The sequence below is a fragment of the Parambassis ranga genome, chromosome 18 (genome assembly GCF_900634625.1).
Source record: "Parambassis ranga chromosome 18, fParRan2.1, whole genome shotgun sequence".
Taxonomy (NCBI): domain Eukaryota; kingdom Metazoa; phylum Chordata; class Actinopteri; family Ambassidae; genus Parambassis; species Parambassis ranga.
The window spans coordinates 729,941-756,816 of NC_041038.1; the positions used below are offsets into that span (position 1 = coordinate 729,941).

The window sequence follows — 26,876 nt, forward strand, 5'->3', positions numbered from 1 at the left end:
CTAAAATATAAGGCTAAGCTTGTTTTACTATGTTCTTTGCAGTCTGTTAAAAGACTGGACACGATGTATAAAACGTTGCTCCTACAGATGACCAGCAATGACTGCACTATTCTGGTTATTTTCATTTCATGCATTCATACTATGTTATTGGCATTCACCTCCGTTAGAGGGCAGCATGGAGCCGTTTTGTGACAGCTACAAAATAGAACAAAGGTAAACATTACATAATGGAAAACAGGCTACAGTAAAACAACCTTTTAGAATAACACAAAACCGTACGGTAGCATCATTCTAAATATTTGTAGATATGGCGTATTTTGTCGCCGAAGCAAATTTAAATGCATCCATATTTAGATTGACAAAACTATGTAATATCTTGACGTATTAAGATGAATACATTACAACTTCACAAGGGGTAATCCTGAAATGTAAAATAACACCTTTGTTCAAAGGTTAAAACGAAGGTGTCTGTGTTCAGGAATATTCCTTTTGCTGCCTTTCATTGCTGTAGGGTATTGCGTCATTAATCATGAACTTCATGCTAAAATTGCTATGTTTGTGTAGTATTGCGGGTTCTATTTATACAAAAGGCAGTCTGAATTAACGAGAGGTGGCTGTTGTGGTAATTTGTGTATCATCTTAACAAATTTAGATGTGGAGACAAATTGTGTTTGTCAAAGGTTGTTTTAAGCACTGGAGCTTAAGGGGAGAACATGAACGCCTCACAGGCGACATGTTTTTTTACCCCTCCTCCACGGTCCGCCTTGTTTCCCTCCATCTCCGTTCTTCCTCTCAGTGCTCGGACGTTGCGTTAAGGTGTAGATCCGAGTCCCGCTCTTGGGGTAATTTGAGGAAAGTCAAACGACGTCTACGTCTTATAAGAACAATATAAGACATTTTCAGCTTAAGCGACAGACATTTCACCGCCTTTGTGCAGCTGTCTTGAAACTACAGTACAATGGATCCAATGACTCAGTCCGCCCAGATATCATCGTCGCAAGGGTTTGCCGATGGACAGAATTCTGCTGCCAAAGAATCAAAGCTCTCTGGTAAGAAAATGGCTAACGGTAAAAATCACCTTGATGGATTTTAATCTTACCACAGTGTTTACCTCCTAAACCATATGTGTTTTTATCCACAGGCATTACACCGTAATGCCAAAGTTTATATGTCAGTCACTAAGCTTAGTGTTAGCCACTATAGTGTACAATGCCGCCGTTCATTTTGTGTCTTGTTCCCGTCTGTGTGGTTGTTAAAGCTTGTTTCAGCATTATAGATAACACCTGTGGTAGCGGAACATAACTGGAGAGACGGCTACCAATCAAGCCCAGCCTAGCTCTGGTGTCCGCCGTTGTCTTTTCTGGCGAAAACGTCAGACCTCATTTATGTTTCTGTCATTTTATGTCTTGCTAATTAGCAGTGTCACGGTAAATAGCTAATGTTGGCAAAACAAAAATTAAGCTGTGCATATAGAATGGTCGGCTTAGCGGCGAAATACAGAACAGTGACTGTGTAGTACTTGTTAAAATGCGGCGTTACAAAGTTACACTGTTATTATTGGTGATTTGCAGGGCCCATTTGAAACAGAACTATTATATTTTTGTTAATATATCTCTATCGCTAGCTGTATTTGATGGCAGCCGAATTAAAACGTGTACCCAAGCGATCGATTATATACCCTTACGTCATCTTTTACCTTAAGGGTATGTGTGTTGAGTAAAGAAACATTACATGACAGTTTATGCACATTATGGTTTGCATTGAAAAAGCGTTGTGCGATGCTCTGCACTGCAGATGCATTGTTACTGGGCAACTGCCAACGAAGGGAGGACCTCTTAAAGGCGCATTGCCCTTTTCGGTGTCGGTGATAATGGGAGCAAGAACAAAACATGTCTGAAAAACAGTGCAGCCATTTCTTTATTTCTTTTTTTTTTAAAACCGTTTTCACCTAAAGTTGTGATGCATTCTTTTAGTTTTTCCATGCTACGCCCTCTAGACGAACCTAATTTAAAAAAACAAAGGAGCAGTATTTTCTCTCAGGGCCTTATTGAGTGGTTTGTTTATGAGGGAGTGGCAGCCTCGCCATCATTGAGTGTGTGTGTATGTTTGTGTGTTAAGCTGATCTGATTTGAACTCCACAGCTCAATCAGTCTCTACATGTGAGCCGTTTGAAAATCCCTCAAAGCCATGTAGTGTTCATCATAAGGAATGTACGGTAGGCTTTTAATGAAGCGTAGCACATGTGATGGGTGTCAACTGGATACGCCAGGGTGTGGCACCTGATGCCTCAATGAGTTTCTGTTTGGTCTGAAAGTGGGGATCATTAAAGGGAGAAGAAAGTACAAATAAATTCTGTTGGGAAGCAAAAGTAAATATTATTTTTTTAATAAGAAAGCATTTAAGATGACACTTATTTCCCTGTGATCCATCATATGATAATAACTCCATGATAACACTAATCTGTTTTCTGTGGCAACAATCATGGATCGTTCTGTTTCTGTCCCAGAAAATTGGCAGCTGCAAACATGTTAGTGTAATAGCTAGCTTTAGTCTTTCAGGACTGTCATTTTTTTAAGGCAAACCCTAGAAAACAAAGCTGTGAAACTGGTTTTCCAGCAATGCTAACCGAACACAGAAAGATTGGGACTGTTTTCTTAAAACATTCCTTGACAGATAACAGACATTGCCCTCCAGAAACCTGAGTCATTACTGCACTGCTAAGTCAGGCCTGGGCTTTGGGCCCCATTCTGCATTCACATCGTATGGAAACACTAGAACTACTAATAGAACTAATGCTTTTAACCATAAAAAGGCACATTATAAGTTACACTTCAAAGGGAATATGTATATTTATGTATGAACCTATAATTTTCAAACGGCAAATGAGTGAATTATTGATGACATCTGTCTCTTCATTATAATCATCTGATGTTGTAAATGCAGCATAAAATAGTAAGCTTTTGTTTTGTTTGTTGTTTGCAGAGTCAGCTAGGCCAGTCAGAAAAAGGCATATTTCAGAGATTTTATATTTTTGCGTAATTTTTTTGTTTAAGAGTGAAATTAAGTTAAACTGTTAAAGTCTTGTTGTTAAATGTCAGTGTAATGCTTGCACGTAATTCGGATTAATTGATTAATTGATTAATTGATTCTGCATGTTTTATTGCAGTTAATGTGCTGTTGGAGAATCATATCTTGCCTTATACTGTATCTTTCTGTGTCAAACATTTTACTCAAATAAGAGTTCCTGTGTGAATCTGAAAAATTGTGACACCTTTGGCCATAATGTGAACTGCAGAAACCTTCTTGTTGCTTGCACTTTTTTGAGCACTCTCTCTCTCTCAACATACATCGGAGCAGTTATCCTTGGTATTGACTGGAATAATGCTACAGTTTATTGCTCTGCAATGTTGTTTTGTACTGTCACAAGGTTTGTATGTAATGTTATTTTGTTTGTATTGCAGCTGAGAGATTTGCATGTATACTATTCTTTTTATTGTTTACTTGAAAGCCACAAAGCCACCAATGCTACATCCATGTTCTATAGCTAAGTCACAGCTAGCTATTAGCTGTACAAGTTTGTACTGTATCACGGATGACATTAGCTGATGAAAAGCTAGGCAACTAATATATCTCACATAGTATTTTGCTAGTGATCATTTTAGCAAGCTGTGAGTTTAATCTAATGCATGGATCTAGCATTGGTTTTGTAAAGTTAACTGATAAAATAACTTGCAAAAGGTAAGCTACCCAATTCAGCAGCCACATCAGCCCTGGACATTTGAATGAATGAGATACTGTTACCAATTAAAGATGGTAGTTTACTGTATGTGTTACATTAGATAATATGTTCCTCATATCAGCAAGCTAGGTAATATTAGCTAGTGTTGCACCCTAGCTCCCAAGCACTTGGAAGGGCATGTTAACATCACAACCTTTCGATTTTTGTGGAAAATACCTTTTGAATTTAGCATACACATCTTTACATATGTTGAATTACGATTCCTGCACATATTGAAAATAAAAAGTGATTAAGTGCATGTTAATGTCTTTGAGAAAGGGAACTAGCTAGTGCTAGTAGGACTGGTAATATATGTGATCTGTTACAGTACAGCTAGATGCCAGTTTTACTGGTATGTTTGGGTTCTTTCTTTGCGTTACTTTTGTCAGTGTCACTGAACCTTAGTATTGTAGCAGCAGTTTTCATTATAGGATTTTCTTTGACTCTGTGGATGCCCCTGCTACCAGATGGACTGGCCCTCTCTTAACCATCTTTTCTGTAGCCAAGCCCATTTTACTTGACTTGCACACTGAGTGATTATAGTCACAAAGGAAGTGGCATACTTCAAAACGAGGACCTCATTTTTCAAACTACATTGCATCAGACGTTCAGGGGAAGTTAGCTAAAGAACCAGTTAATGTGTTGCTGCATTGCACGCAGCTTCAAAGTCAGATTGTTCAAAAGAATTTGTGAGAAACAGAATTAAAAGCTGTTGTAACACTCAGTGACTGGGCTGAATAATTCTCAGCTTTCCTTTTGATAATGGCAGATCCCTGCTCTGGGTTCCAGCTGCACACAGACATGTTTTAGTATGAGCAAACTAACCTTTACTCTGTATTGCTGGAGGCAACACACCCCACATACCATTTAAGCTTTTACATTTCACTGAAGAAAAAAAAATCATAATTCCAAAGTAGTTTCTTTGATTCAGAAAGATGCTCACTTTAATGTATTTAAGAGTAAAACACAAATGCAGAGCTGCAAAAAACATGGAGTTCTATCCACCTTCCCCTCCATCCCATCCTTATACTTGTGTTGCCATGCTGACCCTCCTCCCTTCACTCCCTGCTGGAGCAGACTATATCACTGAGGTCACATAAGCAATCGGATGGCTCTCAGTGGTTGACAGTACAGGGTGGCTGGAGCACCAGGGCAGGAAGTGCACGCATGGTGGTAGACCCACCCAGGTCCCTCGCCTTCACTAAGACTCTTGGCTAAGTAGCCTGAGGCCACAGTGGCAGCACTGACTTCCTACTCATGCCTGCCAGTTTTCAGATTTAAGGCAGAAGGACTGAGGTATTTTGTTACAGCCTGTGACTGCTTGAAGGCACTCTAACCCTTGTCCCAGAGACATTCTATTCCAACAAGAATTGTTTCTACTATCAGTCAGTAGCTAAAGCTTTATTATTTCTTTAATGTAAAAGGGTTTGCTACTGTCAGGGTTTTAGAAAACTATTACCAACTGCAGTTCACTTCAGCTCTGTTGAGCTTTTTTAGCCTCACTGTTTGTTTTTATAGTGCAGAAACGTATCTTATCAACTTCATTTGCACAGCAAGTAGCTGTTATTTGCTTAGAAAACTCTGTTAAACTGTTTTCATTGTTTCAAAGCAGATAAAGAGACAGATAATATTTCTTGCGTTTGAACTTTGTTCAGAGTGAACATTAGTTGCACTGTGGCCAAAATCACATTACTAGGATGCTAATGTCACTATTTAGTGCATACCTGTAAGATATGGGGCAGGTATTTGCTACAAAAGCAAGCTGTTCTAAAAGGTCTTTTCTGCGGTGAATTCATACCAATTTCTAATTAGTTGAAATGGATATAAATTGAACCACTTTCTGATTTGATTCCTAACTGACAACAGTGCATTAAATAAAATTGATACTCACTAGGGCTTTCTTATATATTGGTCCGCTAACATTAGCCATTAGTATGCGGTTATGGATCAATAGAATAAAATAGAAAGGCTTTATTCATCCCAAGCATGTCGCAATTTCTGCATACATGTTGGTTCATACGCTACAGTCAAAAAACACTTGTGATGTTATCGTATTTGAAATTTTCACACAATGTTAATTGTGTTACTTAATATTCATGTATAATTTTACTTTCAGTACACCTGTTTCCTTCTGCCAAAAGTGGATCTGCAAGTAGGATTAAAGGCTTTCACTGTGGTTAAAAAGTGAAGGTGTGGTGTTTTAGGAGACTAACAGCCTTATGAATCTGAGTGAAAGAATGTTGCAACACAAGGCCCACATCAACCCTAACCTGTCCAGTCAGTAGGAACTCTGGTTCAGCTGAGCTGAGGGGAAGAACCACACCTCATCTTCACACTGTTTCAGACACTTGTGATGACTCAAGAAGTTTCTCTCCTGGCTGACAAAGGAGAATGAGGTGTGGGCTACTGATGGTGTACTCTGAACCCTGACAGAGGCTATACTCAGAATAGACAGTGTCTTTGCGTAATATCAGATATTCAGACCAAGTTGCACAACATGGACTGTGACTTCAGTCCTTTGGCTGTTACGCATTTGGACGCATGCATTTTTTTTTTGGTCTCAAAGTTTGGAATTCAAAGCCCTGATGACAAAGTGGTTATGTGCTTCCGATGTCATGATTATTATGTCCAATGGAAGCTTAAAACTTCTCTTTTTTTAATTCCTTACCATTTTCACTCTGGTTCTTTTCATGTGTACAATACAGCACATGAAAACAGTGCTAAAACAGCGCCTCATCCATTCCAGTGTGGATGAGAATAGAACCATATTCAAGTTATCTTTGTTTTAGCACATAGATTAACCATGACCTGCATGACTGAGAAGCTTCAGACATGTAAACAGGTAGTTGGGAATTCACTTAGTATTCAAGACTAAACAATTAAAAATACAACTAAAAGTATCTTGACAAGGGGAATTGGCCAGTGCTGTCTAGTACCAAGAATAAGTGAGAGAGCGTGGGCACCATAAAACCTGCAGGACTGAAAGCAACTGTGCTTGTAGCTCATTTCTGGTAAGCACTTGTGTCTGTTAATAGCAGTAACTGAAGCTTTTTGTAGGGATGTCCCGATCAGGTTTTTTTTGCCCTCGAGCCAGAGTCTGAGTCATTTGATTTTGAGTATCTGCCGATACCGAGTCCCGATCCGATACTTTCAGGACTCTCTATAAAGGCACTCATTGCAGCAAAACCCGTGTGTGTGTGTCGCGCTACCGCCACACTGGGAGATTTCACACACGCATCGAAGTCTCGAACCCAGAACCTCTTGCGCCAAAAGCAGCTGTCATACCCCTACACTACAAGACACAGAGCCACCCTGCATAGAAGGCATTAACTTTGACAGCCCTGATAAATATATATCCGAGTCCTGATCGGGAGGTAATGTCCGATTCTGATCGAGTCTGAAATCACGTAATCGGGCCCGATTTCCGATCATATGATCGGATTGGGACATCCCTAGCTTTTTGTCTACTCTATGTACTTTGTCTTGGTTTTGTCTGTGTAGCAAACATAATTAAGTGCATAAGTGCATGTATTAAGTAAGTTAGAGTAAGTTAGAGGTTAATTGAATTAAACTGCAAGATCATATGCATGATCGAATGTCAGTATTTCCTGGTCTTTTGAAGTAGTTGTAGAGTTGTTAAGGTTGGATAAGTCGACTTTTCTGATTATTTGAATGCTTTTATTTGAATGGGTGCAGTATGGTAGGAGTTCTCTTTTCTTCTAGGATGATCATTCTTCTGTCCTTTTTATTTTTTCAGATTCCTTTCTTTCCTCTTCGCCTGTATCTCTCATTCAGTCTCCTCAAGGCAAGTGTATGGTTCTCTCACGCTGCTCGCCTGCTCTCTCCCTCTGTCCTGTACTTTCTTGCTGGCCTGCTGCTGTACTGCTTTACTTCATCCCTCTTTCTAGTGCCCCTCTCCTGTTTGTCAGAGTTCGATTAAAAATCCAATGGAACTGCGCAGAAACTTTAGCATAGTGAACTCCAAGACTCCAAGACTTAACCCAGGTTCTCCTACAACCTTGACCAGTTTACCCTCCTACAAGCCTTGTCATAGTATCCCATCTGTTTAACACTGTTGACCCCCATTTTTCTAGGCAGCAGAGCTCCTGTTTTCAGTGACATATGGCATTGGTAATTTTCTTAGCCACCCTCAACCTCTGCTGCAACTTGAGATGAAACCTGTCTAGCTTATGCCCTAAATAGCCATCTTGGCCTATTGACAGGTTTAACTGTTGGGTTATTGTATGTGAGCCTACACAGCCTACACTTCTGTGTTGGAGTTTTAACAACATGTCACTATTGTTATTTAGGTGACCAAACAAATTGGCATTATTTACCAGCAGTCAGTTGATTGGATCAGAGATCACTGCTGCTTTTTCTCACCATCTTCAAAGTCTTTACAGAAGCAACAATAAAATCCCTGGCTCTGCTAGAAATGTGGTCCACCTCAGTTTCTATTGCCTCCTAGCAGCCATTATTTAGGTCAGCATCGCTCACCGTAGGTTCAAGATAATCCCAAGATTGCCACCTTATTTTAAGAAAGCGGAGAAGTTTAAGTTCACATTGTGCACACGAGTGCAGAAACCTAAAAATGGATCGTGTTGGCATCCCAGGGGATGATCCTACCTTCCTGCTGCCCTAGTATCTGACCCCCCTTCTCTTTCCTCAGCCCAGCCTCGGTAGCAAGTGGGCCCTGGAGGATGAGTGGCACTGGAGATATCATCCACCGCCCAGTGGCCTGGGCCTGCCATTGCCTGTAGCTGCTGCTCAATCACCCTCCACCCCACTATCTGCTTATGGCTCTGTAGGCTTCGTGCATGTTTTACATCATTGCTTAAGCATTAAAAGTAGGTTTCCTTTAAAAAGTTTGGCTTCTTTATTTTCTTAGATATTTTAGCTAGGGTGTTTAGCAGTGTGAGAATTTCACATTTGTGCAAAAACAGTGAAAGTAGTGTTTATTAAATGGTTGTAGAGTAGGGTAGAGTAGATGATAACTTGTAGCACAGTCACTCATTATCTTTAACACATCATCACACATCCAAAGTGTTTGAGGTATGACGTGACTGCACCCTTTAAACTCTAGCTGTTTTAGCACTAGTCCAATAGATTGTTTGTGATACCAAATAATGCTTGTGAAAAAGTAAAAACCAGACTAGTTCTGTGGAGTATATTCACAAACAAGATATTTTAAGTGTTGGTTTTTAAACTCTTTCAATCTCATCACAGACTGTAATTACTGGGTTTGCAGTGGTCATCATTAATTATCCATGCAGGATGTCACATCTAATGCTATCCAAAGGCAGTCACTGATGTGAGGGAGGGATAGAAAAACCTGCCATGGTGCATGATCAAAAAAAGTAGATGTATATGGACTTAAAATATTTTGTAGGAATTCAAAGTTAAAAATTAAACTCCCATACTTAGAGTAGATTCTGATTCATTATCACCCAGCTACACCCAGCTGATTATATAAATAAGATTGCGAAGGCCACTCAGGCCTAATTTGGCAGATGGTACATGCCTGTGGTTTAGTAATCTGCAATGTTGTTGACAGAGTTATCTCAAACCTGCTCATAAAAACACTAGTGGATTATAGTTTCGAGATAAGTGTTGTAGATTTTTACAAAGTAGGTCCAGTGGTATCCAACATCCTTGAATGTATTCCCCCAGCACTTGCTGTTTTGGAATTTGTTTACAAGTACAGTGCCAAAAGACTACAACACTGTTGGCGAGATGGAAAGTCCATTCATGTGGCCTAGTTTGAACAAAGCATTGTATTGTGGTGCAGGGGAGGTGGCAGCCCTGTCCAAGACAGTGGACCAGTCAGTTAGGCACCAGTAAAAAGTCTGTATATGCTGTGGCAGGGAGTAATTGGGATCATGGTGACAACACTAGTAACAATGTAGGGTTAAATATAAAAATACATAAAAGTGCCTGCTAGGCAAAAAGTTACATTTTGGGTTGTGGAGATTGATATGATTCGATTAAACTGGGCAGCTATTGTTCTTTTTCTAATATAGCTTCCATTTCCTTGTTATTATGACTGATGTTGGAAAATTGAACATAACATTGTAGATCATTTGTGCAGAAGAAGATTATGTGATGGGAACAGTTGCAATGTCTTTGGAAGGTTGTGGTCTGTAGGATTTCCAGGGACAGTCAGGGTGAGGTGGAGGGGTGGGGTCCTGCCTTTGCATGGATTATTAAAATCTTGTACACTGCTGGAATTAATTAAATGACCTGATTATCTAACTCTCGGCATATTTGTCATCATTTTTTGTATTTGGATGTAACTGTAGAGTGTTAACTTTTAATCTAACAAATAACTTTAAGCAGCTTAGTATTTCTGAAAAATTCCTTTTTGTTGCTGAGCTTGAAATATTCCCTTTTTGTTTTTTTGAGATTTTCGAGTAAAAGAACTGTTTGTATAGGTAACATTTTAGGTAAAGACGAACACATTGTTGAGAGTACAACAACCTGAAGAGGTGTTATTCCTTGAACTGAGCTAGATGGATGTTTGTGTGTAGGTCTATGTCAAACGGTTGACTTGAACGCACTGAATTCTGCAGGTCACAGATTTTTGTTTTGTTTTTACTGATGCAGTAAAAATGTAGCTTGTTGGCTAGGCGGATCATTATTGCTGGAATTAAACTCAGAAATGAAGAAGGACAATAAGAGGAAGCAAGGTGTCGCTGTATTTGGTGCCATGATGTGGTGCTTATCCCAACATTTTTTAAGACTCATCCTGCTGTAACTTGGTCAGTGCAGCTAAATGAAGCAGATATATAAATGTTTTGTTGACTTACTTTAGCAGCACTAAAATACCTCAGTTTTTAGTATTTACTTGTAGTTCTATAGTTCTACAATCTACAAACTTTATTCAAGTCTGAAAAGAAGTTATATACAGTTGTTATACAAATTGCGGCATACAATATCACCATAGCAAGAGATTTAGAAGAAATACAAGTGCTGTTTTATTTCTTCTGCTGCTTTGTTAAGGTAATTGAGATGTATCTTGCCATGAGTGCTGCTTTGTGGCAACTTTGTGAAGTAGTTAAGAGCAGAGCATGTAAAAGATGAAGAGCCCATTCATGATAAGAATCTGCCTTACATTTTCATGATACAGTGCATGAATGCTTGGGCTGCTACATCCCTCACTGAGTAATATAAAAAGTGCATGGGAGTTTAGTGGATGTGATTTTTATGACCTCCCCTCCTTTTTCCTCTTTGCTGTTGTTCTTGCATGGCGATGCAGACAAAAGAGTGGTCCTGGGCTCTGACAAGCCCAGTGAAGGTGTTGCGACATCTCTTCGCTTTCCTTCTCAGCCTGGTTCATTCTCCCCTGGTAACTATGGGAGTGAAGCAGGACCACCAGATGGACAACCAGATTCACCGATAAAGACATCTCCTGTTTCAGAGCGAATAAAGGCACTAGAAGCTCTTGCTGCAAAAAAGAAAGAACCTGATTTTAGAAGTGAAGGAAGTTTCTCTCACTTCAGGGACCGCCACCATGACAAACCTCCCATTGAGATCCCAAAATCACCCACAGAAGCCCTAAAATTTACCACAGAGATCCCAAAATCATGCACTGAAGCCCCAAAATTTCCCCCTCAGACCCCAAAATCACCTGCTGAGGGCCAAAAGTCTTCCCCTGAGAAGCCAAACTCTCCCCAGGATAAAACTACATCAGCTGTTCAGAAAAGGGGAAGTGTTGCTGATCAGGAGTCACCAGAATCCCCCTTTGAGGTACTTGGGGATTTTAGACAAGTAAACGAGTTTGAAGAAACAGAAGAGTGGATGAAAGCTCATTTACCGCCTATGCCCAATTTTGATTCTGTAGATTTGATCAAAGACGCCAACATTGTGACAGCAAAAGAGAAGGATGGTGAAATAGTTATACCTGATGTGCCTCCTGCCTTTGCTGGTGTCCCTGATGCTTTTATGGATTCCCCTGTTGAAACTCCAAAACTAAAAGATGATTTTAGTGATGTACAGAGACAACCCAGTGTTGAGGAAGAGTTTGACCTCAGCTTTTTGCCAACAGCCTACATGTGGGATCAGCAGGAAAAATCTGGTGTCAAGCCCTCATCAAATCTTGACTTGGTGATTACATCTTCACCAGCACCTCCAGCAGGCTTTGACTCCTTATCTCCTTTACTTTCCTCTTCTGCTGATACTGATGCTAAACAAAATGTTTCAGATGATAAGAAGGCAACTGGAGATCTGGAGCCCTCTGAGGCAAGTGAAGCAGATAGCTCTGGGGAGTCTGATGATACAGTCATTGAAGATGGTGTTGAAGCACCTGCATCAGCACCTCAGTCTTTTGAGCCACCAGATTTAAGTGATCCCACACCCAACCCATACTCTGCAGCTCCTAATCTTCCAACAACAGACACAGAGACTCCTCCACCAAAGTCTGAGAGAAAGCTAATGCAGGTTCCAACAATTAATGTTATAGAAACAGATGAGCCAAATTACAGTGATGAGGAGATGGAAATGGAGCTTGAGGCAGAGGAAGATGAGGATTATGAAGTTGTTAAAGACCCAATCAGAGAGGTGCCTAAAACCGCTGAACCTGAGCCAGAAGACATTAAAACAGAACCTCCTAAAACTCGCCCTTTAGAAACTGAATTCATGGAAGGCTACTCTCCTCCGTCTTCGCCTGTGGATTCAGATGCTGAGTATTCTCCTAAACACAAGATCCTGAAAGCTGCTCCAGAAACTGTCGATCAGGATTCTGAGCCACAATCAACTCCAACCATTTCAAAGGACTCTCCTTCAAATATTTTACAAGCACAGTCAGACAAATCACAGATCACTACAAATAAAGTAAATGATAACCCATCCCCTTTCATAGTCACAAATGAAGAAGTGGACTTCCCAGACAATGAAGATAAGTGGTCAGATGAAGGTCAGGATTTCCTAGTGAAACCTTGCCAAACTGATCTCAAATCCAACGAACCCGATTCTAACACCAGAACCGAAGAGGATCATGAGAACAATATGACTGCAAAAGAAACTGACAGAGAGAGAGTCCCTTTTGCTAAAACCAGCTTCATGCAAGATGATATATATGACAGACAATCATTTGATTATGACTATGATCCATCTTCTCCCTTGGATGACATTGGTAAAGGGCTAAACAATGCTAAGGAGCGGTTTCTTTCTGAAACACAGAGTGCAAGCACTGAACAAAATTTTGTTAGTGAAGTTAGTCAAAGTCTAGATGGCATCACTTCAGTGAAGCATGAAGGAGACATTTCCACATTGTCTCCTAGAGAATACCCTAAAGATCCATATTCCTGTTTCCAAAGTGAGCCACTCAACAACGTTGGAGAACTAGAGTGTAAGACAAAAATGACCACTGACATTGATGCCAAGACATTCCCATCAAAGAAACCTGACACGCACCTGGAGACTAAAGAAAGTCACCATATACCTGACACAACAAGCAATACAGAAGCAATGGACGGCGACAGCTCAGTCTCTGAGCCCACAGATAGTTTTGTAGAGTTCATGCGCGAGTGCTTAAAGTCGAGGCAGGATGAAGAACGTGACAACACAGATCAAAGTGTTGCCTCAAAAAACAAGCTTAACAAAACCAGTTTGCTTCCTGCACAGTCCCCTCCAACTATGGTGATGGATTTTGAACAAGAACAACTTACTATTAGTGCTCTGAAAGAGTTGGGAAGCACCCAAGAAGAAGAGGAGCCAGTGAACCTCCAATCAAAGGCTTCAAACCAGGACCAAGCTTACCCCAACACTACATGTGTAGAGCAGTCTTCCTTTATCTCTGTTTTGAATCCTCCATGTTCCCAAAGCAACCCTGTGTTTGACAGCACGTATTCCAAAGAGGTAGAAGCCATCGACGAATGGGTGGCTGAAGCCTATCATCTTGCTGAGCATGTCTTGACAGCAATACTAACCCACTTATCAGGTAACACCTCTTGCTTTTGGGCACTAGGCCTGCTAACCTCATGCAGTCCTTTATAGAGGACTTCTTTACTTGCCTATACCTGTAACTACCTGTTCCTTTTCAAAAAAATATTAATATTATGTGCAATGAGGGGACAACAGTGGCGCAGTGGTATAGCAGGGTTGTCTAGTAACCGGAAGGTTGGTGGTTCGATCCCAACTCCTGCTTGGCAGCAGCCGTAAAGAATTTCCCTCTGGGATTAATACAGTATCTAAAAAAAAAAAAAAAAAAAAAAAATTCATTCATTCTCTTTTCTACATATACCAGGAGAACACAATGTCCCTCATGCTTGTCAAGTGTCCTAGTTTGGACATTGGCTAAATGCTGATTAATGTTGATGTAATTTTTACAGGCAAGGCAAGTTCACAGGGTCACTTATCACTCACAGTTTAGCTCTGTGAGAAATACCAGTTGTTTTGTAGTCATAATCATTTGGTTGGCTTGCACCAATTCAACCCATAGTGCACATTATCTCCGCATGATGCCACATGTTCAGCTTCAAATGCCAAAAATCAATTGGGTAACTGGAGCAGGTGCTTTGATGTAAGGCTGTCTAAATGCCTCATGCACTAAAGAATACCAGAGCTGGCCTCCCCTGGAAATTTTCAGTTTAACATTGGTTTCACATTTGAGGTTAAGTACTTCTTTTTATAAATGCATAGTTGCAGATGCAGTGCACAAAATACTTCTATGAAACTTGTAGGTGTTTATTTGACAACATAGTAAAGCTGTGAAGACTGCAGTTGTTGCAGGTGTTATACCAGACTCTCCATGGTATATGATACACTTGAGCTACATAAGGTCTTCTTATCCCCACTCAATTTGAGCTTATGACCCTCTCCTGCCCCCTCTGTCTTTTATAGCTCGACAGTGGTCCTCTGACAGAGTGAGGGTGGGGGTGTAAAAATGGTGGCCAAGTGCTGGCTTGCAGAACCTTGGAAGTCACGCGGTACAGTCAATCCCCAGTGTCAGGTGTCAGCTACACTTTCCACAGCACACTTTGTGAAGCTTATGGCATGATGGCAAAGCACAGTGCAAAATGCTGCAAAATAATATACATCTAGAGGCCACAGTAGTACAAAAGTTTATATTCAGAATTCAGTGAGAACTAAGCAAAAAAATTTCCCGGGAAATTAGTTTGCTTCTCAGGGCCACCTCTCTTTATTCATACACAACCTTTAAAAACTGGGTGCAAGAGCTGCTTTAAACCAGCCTCCTACCATAAAAGCTCTGATAATAATTGTGTCTTGTTCAAAGTTGACCAGATGAAGGGCACGTTATAGCAGCTAGTTCCACAGTCCTTTCTCATGCTAAGCAAACACGGTCTCCATTACAAACATGCGCACAGGCTGGTATGCAGACAGTTATCCTAACACATTCAGTCCACGTGTACTTTAACCTAGAGTTGGCACTTGCTACTCTTGGCATAAGAATCCACTCTGCACAAAGGAATTTAGTTTTTAAACACATGATTCATGTCAGAAGTGCACATTATTTAGTTGTTATTTTTAAGGAGTTTTGGGAAGAGCCATTTGGTCGTGTTCTGTAAAGGCACTTATATTGTTGTCTCCTCCCCCTCTAGCCAGGAGCTTGTGCTATTTTAGTGCTTCTCTGCAGTGCTGCTCCACAGCACAGTAGGTTATTAAGTGGGGTACAGTTGGTGAGTTTGTTTCAGCGAGTTATGCTGTTATGCTGGCTATGCTTGACATTTACTGCATTTATATTCCAGTTTTTGGTCAACAAACCATTTTTAAACTACAAAAGTTATGTTCATAGACTGTCAATAAAGATGACATCCATTCTGTGACATCACCATTAGGTTTTTAAACCTCAGTGTGGAGGCTCATGCAGTTGGCATCTTGGCAGCATGTGATTCTACTCTAATCTCAGGTTAATCTATGTGGTGCGGAGGTGGGCTGGCAGCAATATGAGATAGCACTCATCCGTTACTCATATCATTTGTACCCCTGCATTATGCATCATTTCAAGCATAAATATAATCTTAAATGGATGATTTGTTTTCTTTGCTGATACACCAGAAAGAGCTAGAGAGGTGAAGAGACTGAACGCAAGCAAAAGGTTTAGCATAAGCTCAACTGATCCAGGATTTGTATTTACTGAACTGGTTCCAACTCCCTTGTTTGTTGTCAGATCTGCAGTCAGATTAGCAGTCGCTTTGCATTTATTTGTGTTTATTTTTAATTGTCTGTTTGAAGAATTGTAAAAAGTAGAGGAAGATACTGTTATTATATTCCTTTTGGTCAAAGTGAAAATGCATTAGGTTTTTAATGGGGTCATATAGAAAAATAGAGCAAGGCTTGAACAGGCATATTGACTTGGACACTTAAAATAGTCCAATTACTAATTACGCCACAGGAACAGTTAGCAGTTACACTGCTTATGTTTCACTGCCACTCGGACATGGTGGTTAATATCTTGTATTTGCTATATTGAGATATTAATGTTAGGCCCAGTTGGTAAATCATTTAGTCTCTATTACAATGCATTTGTGGCAATGTTTTATTGATTTTTACCAATAATTATGAATGTAAAAATCCCAGTGTCTTTTTGTTGTGGAAAATTGTCTGATGCTGACTTTGTCTATAAGCCCTGTGACGACACAGATCCCAGTAGACAACAAAAGTGAATCACATCAGCCCAGTGCTAATGTGCCTAAATTCTGCTGCTGGTTTATAAGCAAGCACTGAATAATATAAGACCAACATGTGTCCAATTTCAGTCAGATGAGGGGGTTCTTGAAATTTCTCTCCAGTCCTTGTAAACGGGTTCAGCTGACCAGTTCTACTGCATGGTAATTATAAAGTAGATACTTTAACATACTGGACAGAGCCTGCATTGGTATTAAAATTAAATCAAGGTCTTTGCAATGTGCAGTGATTATTGATGTTTGATATCCTTGCAGCCTCATTTTGTAAACTATTGATTGTCATCTAATTTTTCTCCATTGGGTACATGAAGAAAAAGTCTGAAACCTGTATTGATAAATCATTGTTCAAGCAAAAGTACACATTTTAGGCAGCCAAAGTTAGATAGAGTTTAGTTTAAATAAAGATATTTTTCAAACCTGTGAGTGTAGGAGGAGGAGATTGTGGCTTGTCTCATTGCAGTATTTCTGAAACCTGTGTATGTGTATGACCTGTGCATCTTTAGACAGGAAAGTGTGCATGTGACAGAGAACGTGTTGAGCTCCATTACAAAATTATTTAACATGTACATACAGTACAGTTGTTAGTGTTACTACATTGTATGCTTAGGTAACAATAATGTAATCACTGACATCCAACCAAATCTTACCTTAATAGTGCACTGAAATTGAATGTCCTCCAGTAGAACAGTCCTAGACCTAAACACTTAACAAATCCAGGGGTTGCCTACCTCCTACTGTCACAGGTTGGTTGGCTAGCTGTCCATTAGCTCTGGATGGTCATCGCCACTCATGTCTTTTAAAATTGCTCGACATAGAGATTTGATCACTTCTGGCTCTATATTTCCTGTATTAAACCTAGATTTAAAATGTGAGGATATTGACATGTAACAGTTTGTGTATTTTGAGACCTGTACTGTTTTTTTAGCATGTCTAACAGATGTTAACCTTACATTGTAAAGAAAAGGAGTTTGTGGATGAACTTAACAGCATCAACAAACTACTACACACTCTGCAGCCAATATCGACCAACACTAACGGCAGACTAATATATCTGTTAGGCTCTAATTAAAATCATAGTTGAATTTGAATCTTTGCTTGCTCACAGCTAACTGATCACTATATGTATCTCCTTGCAGACTTTAAAACCTAGCTCATAGTCTGTAACATGGAACCACTAATGGAATTCATAAAATTTAACCACAAAGATGTGCCCATAGTTAAAGTCAACATGTCAGCTGTTAGCTGAGGGAAGCATATGTATTTATGACTGCTCAAAGCAAGACCTGTAAAAAAGTATGCTGTAGCTGTTTTTTTTCCTGTGGTGTATGAGAATGTCCTCTATAATGTGTGTTCCATTTAAGTTGCTGGAGCACTGAGGCCTGAACCGTCCCTGAGGCATCAGCCCACGTGGTTTCTCCACCACCAGCACCACTTATGCAAGGCTTTTTTAAATACTCCCTTTTTTCCCCCACGCAAAGGGAAGGAGTGGCAGTTAGTGTGCCAACCCATTCCAGCATTACGTAACTCCCTTGTATAGAGTCTATCAATTCTGCATGCACGACTTCTCACAGGACGTGCATACAAACATGAAACTGGTAGCTACAGCAGTGTTACTCCCTCAGTTATTCTGGGCTGCAGTTGCCAGAGGAGTTTTATGGCGCATGTTCATGTTTTAGTGCGCCAAAGATAGAAAGGTTTTTTTTCCTCCTGAGGCATGTCTAATACTTTAATTTGTAGTGGTATTCAGTTCTGTAACCTTTAGCTGTAAAGAGAACCAGCTATTATCTTTAAAACAGGTTTATAACAATCCTTAAGATGTTTGGGCTGTGGTGGCTTTATAAATGTATCATTTTTTGTTGTACTTTTTCCACTAATTACTTTAGTAGATTGTAAGTTTAAGCCTACATAGATATATGGCTGATAAGCTGTGATTTCTTATTTCCCTACAGGGATTAATGAAGTGTATCGTAATACTAATTCCCATATGATTCTGTGGAACAAACCATCTGATGCGCATTAGTCTACTTTCCACCTAGTAAACTTAGAAACAGGATTTTACTCTACCTATTTTAAATGATTTTAAAACTGTGTGAAATGGTGTGTAAATGATCTGTTTAGGGCCATTCAGGATAATGCATATTAAAGTGTAATATGTTTATTTCTTTGTTTGTTTAACCACCCCCCTTCTTGCATTTACAGTGAGTGATCTGGTCCACTGGCGAGACCCCAAGAAGTCGGGCGTGGTATTCGGCCTTTCCATGCTGCTGCTGCTGTCACTGGCAGCCTTCAGCATCATCAGTGTGGTCTCCTACCTTCTGCTGGCCCTGCTCTGCGTCACCATCACCTTCCGCATCTACAAGTCTGTCGTCCAGGCTGTGCAGAAATCCACTGAGGGACACCCCTTCAAGTGAGAGGCCACCCTTTCTTTTACCTTTTGGTGGTTTTAAATGCCCTCAGATAGGTTGAGCGATTGGACTACAAGCTGGTTATGTATGGTTCCTGCAGCCTTTCTGCTTGGACACTCAATTCTGTGCTCACCTTCCTCTCCTCCTCTGTCTTGCTGCAGATCACTGATAGATAAGGATGTCAGCATCCCTCCAGAGACTTTCCGCAAGCATGTGGATGCCAGTCTGACCTATATCAACCGAGGCCTGAAGCAAATGAGCCGCCTTTTTCTAGTCGAGGACCTTGTGGACTCCCTAAAGGTGAGCAACTCCAGTCTCTGTCACTGTCCACTGTCATCCAGAGTTTTGACTGTTTATCTGCTTCCAATGGAATACTAGTCCCACTCAGTCCTATTAATACTCATCTCCTGGGTCCAACCTCTTTATAGCTCTGATTAGTACAGTACAAACTCTACATGAGGTCACTTCATAATCAGAATCAGATCAACATTCTTAAAATAACCAAAGTAGTTATATTAATAGATGACATCTAGTTTGACCCAAAACCTGGCAGAAAAACAGACCACTGTTTATGACTGTACTGTCTATGAAACACGCACACATTTGCCTTTCTATGATCTTCAAATCTGTTTCTAAAACTAGCCAATCAGTCTACAGTTTACAGGAAAATCAACTTTCAATTTATTATACAATAATAAATAAAAAGGTTCAGACCTCCATACATGTCCCAATTTATACATTTTGGAACCACGACTAGGTTTTTTATTTTGATTATTTCCTGTTCACCATGTCACTCCTGCTGGGTCTGCAATTTAAAACAAAAACTACACTAGACAGCTGTTGCAGTGTTGATGTTGTGACATGACCACAACACAGTCGCCCTTAGTAGATGTTAGGGCTCACAGACAGCTCAACACTTCCTGCACAAATGTTTGACATTAAATGCCAAAAGTGTTGCTGCTGATGAGTGACATGTGGCTGCCTTTGTTTCTTTCCCAGCTGGCTGTGGTCATGTGGCTGTTGACCTACGTAGGAGCAGTCTTCAATGGAATTACCATTCTCATCTTGGGTAAGCACTGTGGGAACCAAGAAACATGTCACATTCATTAGCATATATGTCAAGCATTTGCATTTCTGAAGTAAAAAGATAAACTTTTTTAATGTCAGATATTGAGATGCTTTTGCAAACAGAGCACATTGACAGCATGCAATTAAAGAGCATGAGTATCTAAAAGTCATAGACAGTCTATTTAAAGCCATAACAACACCTAGGGTGTGGTCATGAGGCCACCACACTCATTTCATCTGGTTGACCAAATGATGTACAGCAGGGTTGACAAGATGACACAAATTAAGTCAGACTAGCATTCTTATTTTCATTGGCAGATTGAGTATCTGAGGTTAGCTAATCAGCGTCTAGTAGCCTCTGTAGCCTGATGCGTCATTAGCCAATGCACAGAGAGCTTACTGCTGTAAGGAGACCCTAATAACTGTACTCCATATAATATTCTGTGACCTGGATAAATGGGAATCTTCAGACATCTGGAACAGATAGATGGCAGCTGGATAGCTGGCAATGCCTTAATCAGCTCTCTGGTTGTTTTGAAAAACTGCTGTCAGTATACTGGATTGTGGGTGTAATCAGTGTAGTGTCAAGTGAGTGGTTGTAGTATACAATCGACTTAAATACAATGTTTTTCTGACCTCTGTCTCTTATGTCTTCCAGCTGACATCCTGCTCTTCGCTGTGCCTCCTGTTTACGAAAAGAATAAGGTAAATGTGACCCTTTCTAACAGGTCGAAATAAATGTATCAGATGGTAAAGTGGTTCTCAGACCCCCTCTGAGAGCTGCAGTGATGTCAGCACTTAGAAATCAGCTGTGATCTCATTGGATGACTGCAGTCTTCATCAGACACTGAAGGCTTGTTCCTGTCAGAGCAGCTTCTGCAAACAGACTTCTGCACATTTCATTCTGTAAGGCTAAACAAAAAGGCCGCTGGGCTGTAGCTGTCACAGTTGCTAATATTAGTATTAATACTCATTAATACTACTTCAGATCTATGCTGGGTTAAAATGCTCAGCATCAACAGTGTGTTGGGTATTATAAGTGCAATCAAAATTACATCCTACTCCTTCTGTTTAGCTAAGAGTGATACAAAGACAACACATCTAGTAACATCCAGCAACATGTGTCTAGCTGGGAGATGTAGTTCTGCCTAAATTTGTAGACAAACATTCCTCCTGAATTCCTAAGATGTTTGCCCACATACAGTGGTGAACGCCTCCACATCTTTACTGTGAATTTTCTGTAGCAAAACACAACTTTTATACTAACAATGTTAAATGAGAGGTCGCTACAAAAACTTTTCTCCCCTATTTGGTGGGATGTTCTTTGATATCCCTGTTAGAATTTCATGTGCAGCTGCTGCATGCTCACCAATATTCACTAAAAGCAGAGTCTAAAATTGGACCTCTCCCTCTACTCTATTCATGACACTCTCCCAAGTGTGTCTGATCCATAGAGCTCTGACGACCTGAATTTGGAGAGGTTTTTCAGGCAGACACACATTCATGTGGTGGTCTCACTCGGACCGCATCACAGAATCCAGTTTAAGGTAGCATGGGTTTTCAATCTGATGCACTTCAGTGAGAGCAGACTTTGGGACTGCAAAAGTAGCTTAGAGTTAGCAGAGGGTTAGTGCAGGTTCTCAGCCACCGCTCCTGCTTCCTGTCACTGACTTTGTGGTGGAGTGAATGTAAGAATGTCTACAAGCAGCCAACCTTAGACCTCTTGACAGTTTGCATCGTTCACAGTGGGGACAGGCTCACCCTCACTTGTGAAGTTCCTTGATACATCACAATTCCCTGCAAAAGGCAAACGGCTCAAAGCTATGCACAGTATTCCAGGAAAAAAACCTCTTACATACTCACCATGCAGCTTGAATCAGCTCACTAACGCATGGCTCGTGGTGATGGCAATGGTGAAATCTCTTAGTGGCAGTTTCCTTTGAAGTAATCATATTTGTTTTTCCTTTTTTCATCCAGACTCAGATTGACCAGTACATCGATCTGGCACGTACTCAAGTCAACACCACAATTGCCAAGTAAGTGCTTCAAATCATCTGACAAACGCCAGCTTTTATGAATGATTTTCTTCTGCTGACATTTGTGTTTTGTTGTATTTCTCCAGGTTGCAAGAGAAACTCCCCGGAGCTGTGAAACGCAGCAAAACTGAATGATCAACCCCACCCAACCTTTAGAAACCTTCACATCAACATCATCCTCATCTCCATCACCATCTTAAACCCTTTTACTTCCCCCCTCCCCTCCTACAGTTAAACCCCTTCCCCCACCTAAGTCTAACTCCTCCTCCCCTTCTCCATCAACCATCACCACCCTACTACACTGAACCTTGCTAGGTAGAAAATCTCTGAGCTACTCGATATTCAATGTAAAACTACTGCGCAGCTTAACTTGCAAGCATTAGAAAAGAACTGTGCCTGTGCAGGAAAGTGACCCCACCCTGATCACGGGTGTGCCACAGCAGGGGAAATGGAGGAAGGGTCCAGTGAACTAGACTGAATCTATGACCTGGTTTTGTCGTGTACAGCGAGCAGGGGGTGGATGATGGCTGTTAGTGTCACAGAAAAAAAAGCAAATGTCTGTACTTCAAACCACACATTTTCCTGAAGGTAATTTAAGCTGGAAATGATATTAAAATGTAAAAAAATGGAATAAACCAACCTTTTTGGGTGTTATTGTGGCTAGTCTTATCCTGCTCTCTTGCTCTCCAGTTTGTTTGGTTTCACACAAGTTGATTTCTAGAAGCTGGTAATGGGTTTGCTGTTACGGATTGGCCTGATGTTGAGTTGAGCATGTTTCACCTTACAGGCACTTTTTGTATGTAAGTTTCTGCAATGCACTGAACTTTTTTTTTTTAAAAAAACCCATGAGCAGGTTGAAATAAAAAGGATTAGAACACTGAGCCAGCTGTGATAATTTGGTCTAGTTCACCCTCTTTTGATGGAAGTTTTCTGTATGTATATACACCTTAGGATACCTACAGGCTCTGCTGTATGGAACACGTTAGCCTCGCTTTTTATATCAAAGGACAGTTCCTCCTCACATACAGCAGTCCTCACATCTGTTCCAGCCACAAAGTGTTGAGGTCTCACTTGTGAATTTTGATTATTCTTCTCACTACTTATTATTGTTATATATTATATAAGATGGCTGCTTTGACTCCCTACTAGCTTAACAACAGCATTGTAAGAGTTAAGTGTTAATGAGCTTCATTACTTTAATCTGGAGGTCTATCACAGTCCTCCTGGGGGATCATTTCCTCATTGTTTGATAGGTTAAGCAACACATTCATTTGTGTTGTCACAACCCCAAAATCCCAAAATGGCTTCCAGATTGTTGAGTTTCAAGATTATGGAGGGTCAAATGAGATGAAAAGACGAGTGTCCACATGGCATTTCTTTTCTTTTTTTGGCACATCATTCTTTGTTGATTCTTTATCAGCAAGACATTAGTCAGCATTTAAATGAAATACCTGCATTCAAAATTACATGTATAGGTATGATAAAACACGTAAAGCGTGCAAAAATGTGTTGGACAATATTGGTAATGTCTAATATCACCTTTGATAACAAAGAAAATGTCAGACAATTGACCAAAAAAAATTGTTTCCTAGTAACAAAAGTGCAGAAAAAATGTTTCACGGATACTCATTGACATTTTAATACACTGTAGTAAAAAGATTTTGTTTATATAACAATTACATTTAAAATTGTGGCAAATGTTCACCCAACCAGAGATGAAGATGCTTCTCTATAACAAAAACTGGTTCAAACACTGCTAAAATAATTGTGAATACTCACCAGCTTTGTTGGATTAACACTGCTAAGTCAATAGAGACCATTACTTTGGCACAATTAGGACTCCATAACCAAACCTGTGTCTGAGTAGCGACCTGTGTGGACCTTTGGAGATTTTGGGGTTTGTGTAACTAAAGTAGCCAGTTGAGGTTTGAATAAAGAGAGTAGCTGGAGTGGTTCTTTAGAGTTCATCACTTTGTTTTTCTTTGACTGCCATGACGTGCATGTCATAGTGTAAGCTGGAAACAGATCCTCACCCTTTATATAGGCTGTATCATATTCTTACCCTGACTTTTCTTTAATATGATTATTACTTGTGATTGTTTCAATAGTGTTTTTTGATCTTGGTTTTAACAAAAAAAAACATAGTCACTTGTTAGCCTTGCCGCTAAATCTCCATGTTGTTTTTTAAGGGATGAATATGGAAATGAAATCACACATAGATCTGTGTTGGTGTTTCTGTTCATTTCATGACGCCCTAAAGTTGATGTCCCCTGAATACAAAATGGCCACCGGTTGGATGTTCGTCCTTCCACCGTTAATGCAGTATACGGCTTCTACCACTCAGAATGTTTTCTCTCGTGGAACATTCCTCACTGTGCATGCCCTCCGCTGTGTGTCGTCTTATTGGTGGACTCCTAACGCGTGCATGGTGCCTCGTTCAGACTCTGGGAGGGGAGGGTGTTAAAGCCAAAATATGCAACTTTTCCGTTGGAGGCACTAGCTGTTAGCCCTCACCCCTGCACTTTGGCGGGTTGAGTAAGCTTACGAAAGCATGTGTAAAGGGGTTATGATAATGCTAATTTTTATTTATTTGAATGTGAAGAAGTTGCATATTGTAGCTTTAAAAAAGGCTAAGTTGTCATTTTTCACGTCACGCAAGCTACTGGAACGCTTTTGTGTTTAGTTTACAAAACATAACTAATTTTAGAAATCAGTTCAACCAAAACAAGCCTGAATTTAATAGACTGAACCACTGAATTGATGCTAGTTAGAAAAGGTGCATTTTGGTTGTACTGACCCTTTAAATGTTCATCCAGCTACCTTCAAGCTATCAGTCTGACCTCAGCCCACATGTGTGGTGCTATCAAAGCTAACTAGCTCCCAATTTTCAGTTTAGGCCATGCTACCTGTTAGCACGCTTAAGGCTACATAGCTCACTATTGTAATATACAAACCTGTGCCCTCACAGCATGTCTCTCTTCTCACATTTGTCTCTTGTGTTTTCATCTGGTGTGGGAGTGTGTGGCAGAAGTGTGTTTGACTTTTTTCTTTTTTTTGTTATTGTCTCTGGCATTTTGCCTGTTATCTAGAAGTTGTTCACTAACATCAGCTCTTGTTTTGTATTAGCTATGATGTTTTTGGTTCGGATTTTTAAGCTTTGGGAAAGATGTTGCAGGAAAAGTATGTGCTCTCTGTACTGATGTCAAAGTGAAATTAATAAAAACACCTCAAAGGTCAAAGGTGTCCTGGTACTGAATCTGGTTGTGTGTGTGTGTGGGATTACAGATAAAATATCTAAGCAAATTTGACTTAAGAGGCTGCTGTCTGTTATGTGTAAGTGGAGAGAGGATTACAGTTTCTAATTTTAAAGTCGGCCAACATACTAAAAGCATGAAATCACATGCACACTTGATGTCCCACTTAGAGTCTGTGTGGTGTTACATAATGGAGTCAAAGCTGCGTGGTCGTACTGTAAATCATTAATTAATGGTTTGGAAGATGCTGCTACTGCACATGAGCAAACATTCAGGACAGTTGGCCTAAAATACAGCTAAAAATGGCCCCAAAGGAGACAGAAATCAAGGTCAAAGGTCATGTTTCCTCGGGATCTACTACCCATGTCTGGCTACAGATGAAATCATTTCAAAATATTCCCAAAGATTTACTGACTGTGGTTATGAACGCCATCTCAAATATTTAGGATCTCTATAAAAGCTGTGTCTGGAGGCCTTTCAAACACAACTGTACTTATTGTTAAGATTCCCCTTAGTGATGAGAGAATTCTTATGATTTGTGCATTTCCTTTAGTATGATATCCTGGGGAAAAAAACCTGATGTAACAGAGGTTTTTAAAGAGGAAAAAAGTAGAAAGTCAAAGAGAATTGAATTAAATGACAGTTCATAATTCAAGAAGTGTTTATTGTCAGTCATATGGACTTAAAGAAACATGTTCCTCTGTACAAGGAAATCCTTTATTTACTACCCTCAATGAATGCTGCCACACTAAAATATACACTAAAATATATATATTTTATATATATATATATATATATATATATACCGGTATATATATATATATAAAAAATATATATACATATATAAAATATAAATGAATTATAGAAGTAGAAATAAAACAAATATAGGGAACAACATCTCTATATACATTTTTGTGCAGCTTGCATGTACAGCAACAACAGATTTACAGGTATTTCAAGTCTGACATACATAAAAATATTAGTTTTTTACTAATTACTTTTTTGTTTTTTTTTCTCAGAAAAATTCAGAATTGGACCACTAAAAAAAAATCTAATTTCAGAAGAGATTAACTGAGTTCTGAATTTATTATACTGATACTGCAACCATAGAGTGTATGTTCAGATGTCACTTCCCCCCTACCAGAGCCACCACCCACACCAGAAATATACAAAGGTCTCAGAAGAGCTTTTTCCTTTTTTATTACATGTGATTTTGATTTTTTTTGTGGACTGCTCAACAAGCGTTTTTCCACGCAGTGGGTGTAACCGCAAGTGATTTCCACATCCTGTGATGCCATGTGCATACTCTATATATCCAACAAGGCCATGCAGCTAACAGGACCAAAATCAACCACAGACAGTCACAATATCAGGTCAATATCAGGTCATCATCATCTACAAGCAAGGGGACTGACCAAGTCATCTGCAACCAACAAAGGCCCAGCCCAGCAAGCAGTCAGCAACAAAGCCAGTATCCACTCATAGGAGCTCACCAGCTTTAATACACCATCACCTGAAAGCAGCAGATTAAAGTCAGAATCCTGTTCTGTTTTAGATAATAATGATGCCACACCTACAAAAATATGTCACACCCATCCACAGGATCTCCACACATCGTGCTGTTCTTTAGTCACTAGCTCGTTCAGTAGTAGAGCTCTTTCAGAGAAGTCTTTGTGAATACAGCCCCTGGA

General features: G+C 40.0%; 1 protein-coding gene across 3 annotated transcripts; it reads left to right on the top strand.

The window, feature by feature from the left end:
* Positions 1-726: 726 nt before the first annotated feature.
* rtn3 (reticulon 3) lies at positions 727-22,812 on the top strand. Of its 3 annotated transcripts, XM_028428932.1 has the most exons (9): positions 727-1,049; positions 7,536-7,583; positions 11,034-13,715; positions 18,622-18,829; positions 18,989-19,127; positions 19,827-19,896; positions 20,554-20,600; positions 21,873-21,931; positions 22,018-22,812. In XM_028428932.1, exons 1-9 carry the CDS (start codon positions 959-961, stop codon positions 22,064-22,066), a joined length of 3,393 nt encoding a protein of 1,130 aa, XP_028284733.1. In that variant the 5' UTR covers positions 727-958; the 3' UTR covers positions 22,067-22,812. The 3 variants fall into 3 exon arrangements, with proteins under 3 accessions (XP_028284733.1, XP_028284731.1, XP_028284732.1); XM_028428930.1 differs by lacking the exon at positions 11,034-13,715 and having other exon boundaries at positions 746-1,049; XM_028428931.1 differs by lacking the exons at positions 7,536-7,583; positions 11,034-13,715 and having other exon boundaries at positions 746-1,049.
* Positions 22,813-26,876: the final 4,064 nt, after the last annotated feature.